Source organism: Podarcis cretensis (genome assembly GCF_951804945.1).
Source record: "Podarcis cretensis genome assembly, chromosome: 9".
Lineage (NCBI taxonomy): Eukaryota > Metazoa > Chordata > Lepidosauria > Squamata > Lacertidae > Podarcis > Podarcis cretensis.
In genome coordinates this window covers 23,925,252-23,938,155 of record NC_137178.1, presented here as the reverse complement: position 1 = coordinate 23,938,155, position 12,904 = coordinate 23,925,252, and the positions used below count along the sequence as shown (strand labels likewise).

General features: G+C 41.8%; 1 protein-coding gene across 4 annotated transcripts in view; it reads right to left on the bottom strand.

Moving 5' to 3' along the window:
- Window positions 1-1,059: 1,059 nt before the first annotated feature.
- NPNT (nephronectin) overlaps window positions 1,060-12,904 on the bottom strand; it is a 64,932-nt gene continuing 53,087 nt past the window's right edge. For all 4 annotated transcript variants that reach the window (XM_079990226.1, XM_079990227.1, XM_079990228.1 and 1 more), the window contains 4 exons: window positions 11,326-11,421; window positions 10,014-10,112; window positions 8,175-8,431; window positions 1,060-6,211 (listed from right to left, as the gene is read on the bottom strand). In XM_079990226.1, coding sequence (XP_079846352.1) covers window positions 6,116-6,211; window positions 8,175-8,431; window positions 10,014-10,112; window positions 11,326-11,421 — 548 coding nt within the window. In that variant the 3' untranslated portion in view covers window positions 1,060-6,115. The remainder of the gene's footprint in view (window positions 6,212-8,174; window positions 8,432-10,013; window positions 10,113-11,325; window positions 11,422-12,904) is intronic.

Below are 12,904 nucleotides of genomic sequence, written 5' to 3'. Positions count from 1 at the left end.
AATCCAAGTCAGTTGTATATCATGTTGGCTTGCATCTTATCCAATGTACCTTGCACACAATAAATGCTTGCATTTCCTTTCCTTCTTATTCTGTCCTGATTAGTGTAGTATACCCATCCCCTTCAAGCTTTCCACACAGATCTTGGCTCCCCTAACCTAACAGGCCTCTACATGGACACATTTAGAGAGCCAATGTGGTGTAGTGGTTAAGAGTGGTGGACTCGTAACCTGGTGAACCGGGTTCGCTTCCCCGCTCCTCCACCTGCAGCTGCTGGGTGACCTTGGGCCTTCTTTGAAGTCTCTCAGCCCCACTCACCTCACAGAGTGTTTGTTGTGGGAAGAAAGGGAAAGGAGGTTGTGAGCCGCTTTGAGACTCCTTAGGGTAGTGATAAAGCGGAATATCAAATCCAAACACATTGTCAAACAATGTCCTTAACCTGCACAAGGTTCTTAAATTGTAAAAAATAAAACTGTATTGGTGGTGCAATATTTGTGGTGTTCCATTCGCCTGTGCTGTTCAACACATGCTGTGATCATGTGGAACTGGGATGTGCAAACCAGCCCTGCATTCCAGTTATAGTTTTCCCTTTAAGGATGTGTAAGATGACAAGGATTCTTTCTCTCCAGAGCTGTTGAGTGCAGTCTTAAAATGAGTCAGATGTCAGCAGTGCAGTCAGCTTTGTTTCTACATTTGCTTTGTAGAATTTGTAGATGTTGTCTAGAAGATGCAGTATGCGTGGCCTTTTGGCCTCTCTGTTTAGTTTTAGTTTCTAAAGGAATTTGGCCATGGAGTTAATGATACACATCAAAGAAAATGAAGGGGAGGGGAAAGTTGAAAATAATGTACAATGGTCGCTCAATTTCCTTGCCACTCCTGCTTGGCTCTAGTCAATGATCAGAATAAAATCATACCAAGATTAGGACTTTACAGAAATTATGCTTGTTTATTTCAACAAATGGAGATAGCCTTACATGGATGACAAAACCAGATATCGTATTGTACCCTTGGTTATCTGCATTTATTTTGCTTTTAGAAATAACAAGAATGACAAATGCATGTGAATTTACAAAGATGTCTTTATTTTGAGTCTGTTTTGGAAAATTATACATTTCTTTAAAACCATATTAAATTATTAAGATGTCCTACAGTACATTTGATAAAATGTGTTCCACTTGAACTTTGTGCAATACAGGTTTGTTGGCACCAAAAAATATTATTTATTTTTTTTAAAAAAGAACTTTTGTCAGAGAGGGAAGTCACTGAATGGAGGAAAGTTATATATATGAATGATATTGGACTTTAGGTACATTTTAATGCCCAAGTCGAGCAAGAGAGATCTGCTTGTACAGAAAGCTTGCTACATGGGCATATCAAATACAGATGTCTTGATCCAGATCATCATTTTATTGTTTGGACACACATTGGCATCTTTACTGTAATGCAATGATAATTTACCCCTTATCTGCTCTTGTGCAATACCTTCTTTCCCCATATATACAGCTGGACCAAAATCATTGTGTGTAAAATACTGTGTGTATTGCTTGTCACGATAGTGAGATCTGTAGTATAGATTTTTTGTGCTTGTTTATAAGAACTGTATCTCCATAAAATGCCCTGTGGAACGTAACTAGAGCTGTTCTATATATAGCATGAAAACAGGAAGATCAGCCAAAAAGAAAGAAGGGAATAGCACACACAGAGAAAAATCAGCATTTATGTTTGTTAGATCAGACTAAGCCGAATAGTTGGGGAAAGGTAAGATCAATAAAGCTGCCAGTGAAAATTACAGAAAAATGTATTTTGAGATAGAAGAATTTTCGACAAGTTATCAGAGGCTGTCTTGAGATGCTGTACTGCAGACTACATGAACTAATGGTCTGCCTCAGTATTAGACGGCTTCCTATGTTCCACTGAAGATGCGCATGCAACTTGGCTTTAACAGTATAAGGGGAAGTCACTCCCTCATCCAGCCATGACTACATGAGCTTTCATGACATCTGGTGCCCATGCATGTCACCACAAAAAGAGATATAAGACTTCCCCCCTGTAGTTATTGCACCAGCAACACGGTAAGCAGATGCAAAAACAATTCATGCATCTACTTTTCTGATTGGCGATTTGAAAAACCACCCTTACTGAAATCCTCTTAAGCTGGATAAAGTGATGCCAATTTGTAGCCATTGGAAGCAGCAAGCCTTGTCTTTGTCAGGGACTTTTCTCTATATGGGAGACACTCAGCGCCTTTGCCCATTGCAAAAAGCAAAGCACAATATGTTGGGTGAGCTGTATCAAGGTTAAAATACCAAGTCCTCAGTATTGAATGTCCTGCCTACTCTGACATGCAGAAAGTCTCCTATGTGAGCAGGCATCCCATTCACTTCAATAGATAGGGCATCTCTGTAAGTGCAGAGTTCTTCCATTAAACTGAATTGGGATGCGCTTTTTGGTGGTTGCATTGGAGCTCCAGGCCCTGTAAGATATTATCATGAAAAACTGTACACACACAAACAAACACAAAAATCTAATTTGAACCAAGTAAAGATGTTAAGAGCATACACTTTTTTAGGATTACAAAAAAAAGTTTTGTGAACACTTGCTGTCCTAACATACAACATGATTCAGGCCCATGATAAATACACACTTTAATACTGCCAGTATATCACTAAAATCCATGAACAATATGGAAACCTTTGGCCACAATCTAGAAAAAAACACTTGATAAGCTTTTGAATTTCATCCTCTTTTTTTCCTCCCTGGGAGCAAGAAAAAAGCCTCTTGGAACAAAATGATGGCCGCATTCCAGATACAGAAGCTAACCAGATCGGCAACTGAATTTTGCTCCAACGCTGATGGTTGGGACAGTGTCTTTCACTGCACCTGAGAGCAATGGGCTAGTTTAGGAGTGCAGGGTAGGCCATGTGCTAATCATAGAATTGTAGAATTCGGAAGGACCCCAAGGGTCTTCTAGTCGAACGGCCTGCAGTGCAGGAATCTCAGCTAAAGCATCCATGATAGACGGCCATCCAACCTCTGCTTAAAAACCCCTGAGGATGGAGAGTCCACCAGTTCCTGAGGGAGACTGTTCAACTTTCGAACAGCTTACACTGTCCTAAAGATCTTCCTGATCTTTGGTGTGAATCTCTAACTTCTCTTCTAACACCTCACTGCTGCTCACCACCCTGACCGCCCCCCCCCAGCATCTGCTGCCTGAGGCAACTGCCTGGCTCTATCTACTGGTTGAGCAGGCCTTCCCTGGTTCTGTGGAACCAAACATCTTTTGGAACTTGGGATAGCTTCAAAATCAGATTTCAGTGCACTGTGAGAAGACGCTGTACAATGGGAGAAAAGTCAAAAGTCTCAGGGTGCAAGACTTCAGATTAAGGAATTCTAGATTGTGGGAGATGCAAGGACGGAAGAAGGGGGTGTGGTGGGTGTGGGCCGCCCCAGGTGTCACCACTGAGGGGGGACATGACAAAATGCCGGGCAGTACTCACTGCAGGGCCTGCAGCACGCCCAAGCCACGCATCTCTCCTAGGAGACCTCGGGCGCCTGAGTGGGAGGAGGCAGGCAGACTCTGGGGGCCCAGCAGTGCACCCCGCCCCTATGGGAGGCTTGCCCCACCCCTGGGTGCACCGTCCCAGGCGTCCGAGCGGCTTCCTCTGCCGCTGGGCAGATGGCAAGCTATGTGCCACTAAAAGGCTGTAGTGGAATATACTCTGTCTTTCAGCAAAAGAGACATTAAGTTAGTATCACCTTGCATGTTACTGGCTTAACTAGAAACAAAAAGCAGTTGGGTCTAATACTGGGCTAAATTCAGCAAACATTAACCATGGCCAAGTAAGTCCCATTGAAACCAGTGGAGCTTAAATAGGTTGCATGAATGCACCAATAAAACAGCCACATTCCATGCCTTTTCTCTGATATTTGACATGATGAATTTGCAAGATTCTGCCCATTACCCTTAATCTGCATTTTACATTTCAATATAGTTTCTCTATAATAGTACAAGATTCAAACACAGCTGTACCTTCTTTTTTAAAAAAACAAAAGGATGGCGTTTTGGTGTGTGGAAAGAAAACTCTGAAAATATTGGTTGTGGTTTAAACCCCATTTCACACACCAATCCAACCAGATAAAACCGAACAATGTGCATTTAATGATTCCGAAACGTACTTAGACGGAAACCTTACCAAGTTATGTATGCAGGTGAGGTACAGGGGTCTTGCTCACAGCAGGAATGCTGCAACAGGTTGCCTGGCAGAACAATCAAGCTGCATTCAAAACTTAAAAAAACAGCTTGCCTGTTCAGCTGTGCAAGTAGCAGCAGTTTTCAACTCCCTTGTGCACACCTTTAAAATTGCAACTTTAACTGATTAAAAAAAAAAAATCAACTGCCTAGATAAACATTATTCTGGCCCAGCTCTAATGACATTATTACTTCTATAAATGGCTCATTTGGTGTGTTCAAAAAGCTGCATGGTGACTCCAGGGGGCTGGGATTAACCTTGGAGTAAGTTGAAAAGATCCTGGTATCTGTGTATACTGCTAATGGCAGTACGCTTCATTCATGGCATCGTTCGCTGCTAGGATAGTACTTAGCTGTACCAATGACTGAGCTACCTAAGCATTCTTTAAATGTACAAATCCTTGCGTACTAAGGGCATACAGGCACTTAAGAGTAAAGACTTTAAGGGCAGGGACATCAAACTTGTTCTCTGCATCTTGCACCTGTTGGACTGTCTGTATCCGTAATCCATCTGCCCATACACCAAGACTTAGATCTGCAGCTCTGCTCCAAGTGGCCCTGAGAGCCAGAGTGAGGTGAGTGGCAGGGAGGGAGGGAGACTTTTTGGTGGTGGTGACCTGCCTGTGGAATGGCCTCTGGGGAAAATCTTGCTTGCTCATGCTGCTATTGTTATTGTGATGCCATATGAAAAACCCTCCCCAGGTTTCTTCATCTTTGACTGGAGGTTTGTTTTATTATCATTCTACTGTGTTTACTATTGCATTTTTATTTTCCTTTTAAGCTGCCCTGGGCAAAGTATGGTAGACCAGTCAATAGCTGGAAACCAGTCTGCCGGCTGCTATAGTCTTTTGCTCAAGACGGCCAATTCCTGACCCAAAGAGAGCTCTTTTGGCTTTTAATAGCTGCTGAGAAATGACATTAGAACCTGGCCAAATGTTCCCTGGCCACATGATTATTAAATTCACAAGAGCACCTTTCAACGCTGTTGCTACCAGTTATGAGTGTCTTTCCTTCCGACATGAGACCATTGATTTGAGTAACTCAATACTGTTGCAGTGAATCTAGCACCCAACTCATCATTACATTTACTTATAGGTGAAGTTCATTGGCACCCTATAAAATTGTCCGCATATGGCAACCTGTGTCGTAAATACTTACTGCATGATTATCATTGTGGGTTTCTGTGTTCTAATCTAACTTGAATGTGCACAGCTGCCACTTAGTCTTACAAATAGATCCTGCAAATACACAACACATATAAATACATTAATATCCATACACATTTATACATAACACAGCACTACGAATATTAAGGGATGCAGTGCCTACTCTATAATAACTGTCTCTTGTTATTAAGATACAACTAAAGAATAAATGCTATTATATATATATATATACATACACACTCTCTCTCTCCTTTAAAAGTTGATGGTAGTAGAACAACAGCTCAGGTTTATTCCTGAGTTATTTTCAATTTATACAGCTGAACCAGTCCCATGGCAGAGTATAAACAGCAAAATGGAGAAACACCCAGAAGTCTATTAATGCAATTGCTGTATGTACTGAAGTCTCCTTTTGATGAATCCTAGGAACAGTTGGTTCTTCTTCATGAAGGATATTCATAGCCATAATCCAGAATTTATGCCTTTATCACATATGCAAACATGAGCTGGATAACTGTTAATGAAAATCCCCAATATTGGCTTGAGCTTACTTTGTCCTTTATGGAAAGTTCATTTTTTTTTTAGATGTAGGTTCACCGGGATTTCATAAAGGCAAGGGAGAACCAATTGTCAGTCCACCATCTCTCTTGGCTAAAAGCCATGGGCAATGTAAGTATGTTCTTTTTACCAGTTTGTCTATTACCACTAATGGTCTTGAGAACACAGGCCTTTCCTCAAGCTCACATCATCCAATCCAATTTCCCCAGTTCTTCCTTTTGCTTTCTCGCCTTTGAAAATAACCTGGGGGAGAAAAGTATTTATTTATTTATTAAATTTATATACCGCCCGATACCCAGGGGTCTCAGGGCGGTTCACAAAATAAAATCAAGATATATAACCACAAAATACATAATAAAAATAAAGAACAACCCAATAGCCCCCACTATTGTGAACTGTAACATAGAAAGTTTATTGTATGAACCAAACTGTAGCACAGCTATCATCCCAGCGTAGGAAAATGTGTGTATCGGTGAAAGACAAGAGGTTATTTTACTATGAACACATAGGTTAAACTGCACCACCTGTATTTTGACAGTAAAATGAACTCTCAAGTCATTCTTTATGTGTGATATTGATGAGCCTAAGAAAAAAAAAGCAAAGAAAAATATGACTTATATAGCATTTTCTTAGAAGCTGCCTCCGGTAGAGATAGATCAGCACCGCTTTGATAATCAGAAAAGGTCCTCCTGATCACGCCACATCCTGCAGAAATACATCACATGATCATATGGAGAAGGGCCTTCTTGGTGGTATCTAGAGTGGACTTTCTCAAATGTCAAATCCAGTATTCTTATGAATACCAGCTGCTCAGAATCCTAAGAGCAGAAAATGCTGCTGTACTTGTAGCAGGGATGCCATATATCTCGGACATATATGGGTTTTGCGTGTTGGAAATAGCATCTGGGCAGAATTCCCCAAAATTGGTTAAAATCTCATGGAAAACCTAGTCGTATGGCAACCCATGTTGGAAGTGTTGGGTTTTTTTTGGTGAATTTCCATAAAAATAACTCCAAAACATCTTCTTTTTTATTTTTTGGAGATTTTGCATAGAAAGCTCAACAAAAAAGTCAACAATTTTGCCCCCCTCCAAAGAAGAAGAAGAAGAGGCAGCTCAACAACCAGCTTGTATGCCAACCCTAGGCATCAGGTTGGCTACTCCAGAAAATGCTGGATTAGATTACCTTTGGCCTGATCAAGCAGGTGTCAACAGTGTTTGCATTTCACCAATTCACCAAGGTTTATTTTAAGGCCAGTTTTGCTGCTTAATGGATGTTGCGGTTTGTGTGTGCATGCATCTATACACACACAAATTTGATTTGTTTTATCGTGTCTTGAACCACCCTGCTGTTGTTATAACTGAAGGTGGTATATAAATAAATCAATAAAATAATATGGATAAATCTAACAATGACTCCAGTTCTGATCATCTGTCTTCTCAATGCATCTAACTCAAACTCTCCAAAGGCACTGATACAATCCCTGCTCTTACAGAAACCGTGAGAACTGCCACCATCTTCATAGCTCATGCAACCTGAGTTTGGTCTTAACTATGACAAAGCCTCTTGTTGAATGGCAACAGCGAATGGAGACATTCTATTTCAGGGAGATCTCTACTTCCTGCCAACATGGCTTTCTCCGAACAGTGAGGAAGTTGATGACTGCTTTTGAAGTACAACAGGAATGCTGTCATCTATGGTAATTAGGAGAGACTGGATAACACATGGGCCACAGGCAGCCATGTGCTCTTGTTATAATCTAATATTTTTTTAGCTCCACATGATCACAAGGATGAAAGTAGCGAAAGGGTCTGAAACACTGCAAAACTAAAAGAAAACCCCGAATTACTTATAAGCACAGGCACACCAACAAACCACTGTTTATTGCAGCATGAATGTGTGATATGGTTGAGTTCTCTCTCCTCTGCCTTCTTCTCCTCTTGCATAACTGGCTATGGAGGAGTCATCATGGTTTGTTAAGCCACAGTTTCCTGTGACCAAACTGGGAATGGCAATTATTCTATGTCTGGGAAGGAAAGCTTAATTTTTAACTTTTTATATCATTATTAACCATACCCAGGAATCTCAGGGATTCAAACCCAGTAGCCACATTTTACAACATAATAGTTTAACCCATGTGGAGTTTAATAAAGAATAATATCATTCTCAAGAACTCCCTTTTTCATGCACCCGAGAATGATACTCACACTCTTGATGCCAGATCCTTGCAGACTTATTTGTGTTTGCCTCCAGCCATGACCGCCATTCCTTCCCCAAACTGCTGGTCCGTGAGCCCCTGCCTTTCTCACAAAGACTTGAAGTAAACCAGAATGGATCCCAGACACTTTATGCCTGAAGGACAGACACAGATCCCCAAAGTGACCTAAATGGCCAAGAGGAAGGACCAAGCGTGCAACGTGTCCCGATTTTCCTTTGGGTTCAGAGACAGATAAATACTGTCCTCCTATAATAATAGAGAGAGAGAAAGAAAGAAAACGTTTGACTCAAAATGCTCATAGTCATCAAGCTTAAACTAAAGCACAAGTTGGAAACTTCAGGCTTTGGGGCCAAATGTGGCCATCTAGGAATCTCTGTCTGGTGCTCTGAACAGGTCACAACCCCTCACTGGAAATGCTTTGCACTCTGAGCATTTTAACCTGGCTGGAAGGTTGTAGTCTGATAATCCCAGCATAATGTAACCAGCAAAAAAGGTAGTGTAAGTCAAATGGAGTTTGGAATAGGAGTAACTTACCCTAGTGTGACACATGTCAATAAAACTTATGCCAGCTTTCTATAATTCTTTAGTTTTCTTGCTGCGCAAATAAAGAGCAGCAGCAACAGAACAGTGTTAATAATCTAGGACTTACTAGACAATCTGCTTAACTCAGATTGTTCATACATCAGTTGCTTGGATGTATGGCCTGAACTTAACTGTCTGAAACTCATCATGGGAGATTCACTTATTTCTCTGAGACTTGCTCCCTAGTAAATGTGCATATGATTACAGCCTTGGATTCCCACCCATTATTTTTTTTTAAAAAAAAACCAGCATGTCCATATTTGTAAAAATTGCCCCAAACCCAATAAACATGGAATAAGACCCCACTACTCCCTAGAGTCCATTCCCTTGCTGCCAAGCATGTGGGATTCATCTGAAGTCATTCATGCACCTTTTCCTCTCTGGGATATTATCTGTTCCAAAGTCTTCAGCTGCTAAATGAAAACCAGAAGACTGGCACCATTCAGAAGAGCCAAAATCAAAATGCATGTAGTATCAATCACTTATTTCATGGGGGCTTTCATGCAAGAAGTCAAAACTCTGCTGAATGAGTCTTCGTGCCACATAAACATTAATGTGGATTTCTTTATTTTGATCTCATTTTATTTAGTGTTTCAAAGCTGGGGGTGGAGTTCATGACAGGATACATAGTTTTTATATGAAAGTGGTAATAGAAAAAACAATCAAACATACAAAACAATTACCCTGATCCAACAAGAGAGATCCATGCATGTAAGCAAGTCTTATACATACACATGCAGAGTTTCAGTAGAGATGTCTATCTCAAAGAACATCCTATTTTGAAACATGATACTCTTTTAAGCATTATTGAACTGGCTAGATGTGTCCTGTATGTCAGAGACATCAGTTACTGTGAATGTCTAGCTGCTTGTAGCAACAAATAGGTGAGAGACCCACATGTTTCTGGGCTTAAATATCCTGAGTATCTTAGGAGAAATGCACACTAAAATTGTGGTGAATTGTCATAAGGAAATTCCATGAAATGTGGTAAAGCAAACTTAAGACTAGAAAAAATGAGAAACCGAGAGGGGAAAAAATTGACACCTGTCAATTCCTACTAAAGAATCCCCCCAAAATAACCTGGAATTGGCTCCACACATTACCTCCCCTCCATAAAATCTTTAAGTCTGGAGTAGAAAATTACCCAACTACACAACTGTGCGGCTGTTCAGATTGCTTGTTTCTTGCCCCTCAAACTTTGGTGATAAAATAGGCTTGAACTAATTCCGAGGAAATCAAGCAATACCTGAGACATCTTTCACAGGTTCCCAGTGCAAATCATCGTCTTTTTCCTTCATCCACCCACACAGACCAGCATCAAAGTTACAGCTGTGAACCAGAACACCTGCAGATCAAAGGTCAAAAAAAGAGCGTAAGGTCTTGACTGTTGGAGCTGGTGAACTTTTCAGCCTAAAGATGGTTGGTTAGAATTGATAGCCAATGTTGGGGGCGGGGGGGGGGGGGCAGAGTGATCAAATCAGAGAAAGTTGGGCCTATGGATTTTATTAAGGCTTCACTATTGTGGGTGTGGTGGGTTTTTTTTGGGGGGGGGTGAGAACTGTCCCTAGTGCACTTGTATTGCTAGTAAATGTGGCCCATATTTTTATGGCAAACACAAATACTAAGGGTGACTATGTTTTTCCCAACAGTTCTGTTTGCTGCAGGAAAATACAGCACACACATAGCAGCATCAACTGCAGCCTATAACATAGATTCACTCTGTATTACTAGCAGTTGGAGAATACTGGTAAAATATTTTATCTATTTTATTTCATTCCCCCCCCCCCCCCCCTTCATGGAATCCAAGGTGACATGTGTATGGTTCTCAGGTGGCCCAGGCACTGACCAGTCATGCTTAGATTCAGCAAAGAGGTGTCTTCAAACACTTGGACCTTAAGGGGCTCCTTAGTGCATTTTCATAGGTAAAGGTAAAGGGACCCTGACCATTAGGTCCAGACGTGGCCAACTCTGGGGTTGCGGCGCTCATCTCGCTTTACTGGCAGAGGGAGCCGTCATACAGCTTCCGGGTCATGTGGCCAGCATGACTAAGCCGCTTCTGGCGAACCAGAGCAGCGCACGGAAATGCCGTTTACCTTCCTGCCAGAGCAGTACCTATTTATCTACTTGCACTTTGACGCACTTTTGAACTGCTAGGTGGGCAGGAGCTGGGACTGAGCAACGGGAGCTCACCCCGTCGCGGGGATTCGAACCACCGACTTTCTGATCGGCAAGTCCTAGGCTCTGTGGTTTAACCCACAGCGCCACCCACGTCATTTCCATAGGTGGCACCAAAATGTGTCATGATGACCCCTGTAGCTGGCAGTGATCTGGACACAAGAGCTGGGGACTGCAGGGGCACCAGACTGGGAGGCAGGTCACGATCTGGGCTCAGAGCTTAAAGTAAACGGATCTGAAGGGTGGTGTGTCTCAGCGCCAGATTGTAGGCCAGTTGACTCAAGGATCGCATTGCAAATGAAACGAGGAAAAAAGTTGCATGCACACACCATAAGCCAACAAGAAACACAATTAAAAGAAGATGTGAGAACTGTGATGGCCACCTGGATCATCGTTCGCTTCGTCGTCATCGGCACTAATCCCTCTTTCAATTTCAAATGTTTCAAAGAGATTATTGCTCACTCCAGGCTGGCGTGGAACTGGGGGAAGGAAAAAAAAGGAAGCTATTTAGAAGGAATGAATGCAGTAGATAAGGAAGTAGGCCACTGAGTAATTCCAACTTTAACATTAAATAAATAAGGAGAGAATGCTTTGTGCTCCTGGAAAATTCAATCTATTTAATTGCCTTTCATATGTGGATTTATAGCCCCCACTCAGCAACTTATACAGTAACGTTTATCTGGTTTCTGTCAAAGGTAAGTTGAAAAAGCTCAACGACGTTTTGAACTTAGCAGACTTTGCCCCATAGAAAACTTCTACTGTCTCCTTCTCCTCCTTTCCTATCCCTGACATAGCAATTGTTATCGTGGCAGCATTTCGAAACACAGAGATGCTGCTACTGCCATGCAACCTTTTTAGAGCGGTGGCATCTTAGAAAAAGTAATCAATTTTGTCATGAGCCTTTTGCAGACAAGATCCACTTTCAAATCCAGTAGGTACACATGATTACCAGGTGTGCAGAAATCATGTGAAATGCCTGCATTCTGCTGGCTTGTGTCCAACTAGTTGTGTGCAGGATCTAGTTGCAAGAATCATAGGAAGCAACCCTGTACTGAGTCAGACCACTGGACAGATCAGGATTGTCTACACTGACTAGGTGTAGCTCTCTAGGGTTTCAGGCATCCTGGGGCACCCCCAGCCCTACCCGTAGATTCTAAGGATCAAACCGCAGGCCGTCCGCATGCAAGGGTTTACCACTAAGCTACGGCTCTTCCCTCACATAAACAAGTCAGGTGTGTATTGGTTCACCAAGGCAAAGTGGAGGATGCTCTCCGCATCAACACAGTCCCCAAAGGAAAAGGCTGCTTTAAACCACTCCTTGTTGAAACTGACTAACCACCTGCAATGCAGGAATCTCAACATGCGGTCCCTCAGCCACTTTGAAACCATCCTGGACCCTGCTTAGCTTTGCAATTGTGCTAGTAGTTTTATTGCCCCACTGGATGCAACCTCAACTGGTTAAAACCTTTAACTATGGAGAAGAAATGTGGTCAAATGCCTTTTTGTGTATGTGAATTCTAACTGAAGGAATGTTGCAAAGGATACTACTTGAGATATGGCTTTCATCAAATATACTCTGCACATGAGCCTTGTTGCTTTGTATCTTGAGTGGATATAACAGGGGAAAGAACCAATAAAGTTATTTCTTGCACATCTTCAAAGAAATGAGTTGTGTACCAGAAGATTTACTGTGACCGCTGTACAGTGGTATCTCGGGTTACAAATACCGCAGGTTACAAACACTTCAGGTTACAGACTCTGCTAATCCAGAAATAGTACCTCGGGTTAAGAACTTTACCTCAGGAGGCCCCATTACCTAAAGTGGTACCTCAGGTTAAGAACAGTTTCCGGTTAAGAACAGACCCCCAGAATGAATTAAGTTCATAACCAGAGGTACCACTGTATAATCATAGATATCTAGCCATATTGTTTTAATTTTTTTAAACTATTCTATGTGACATC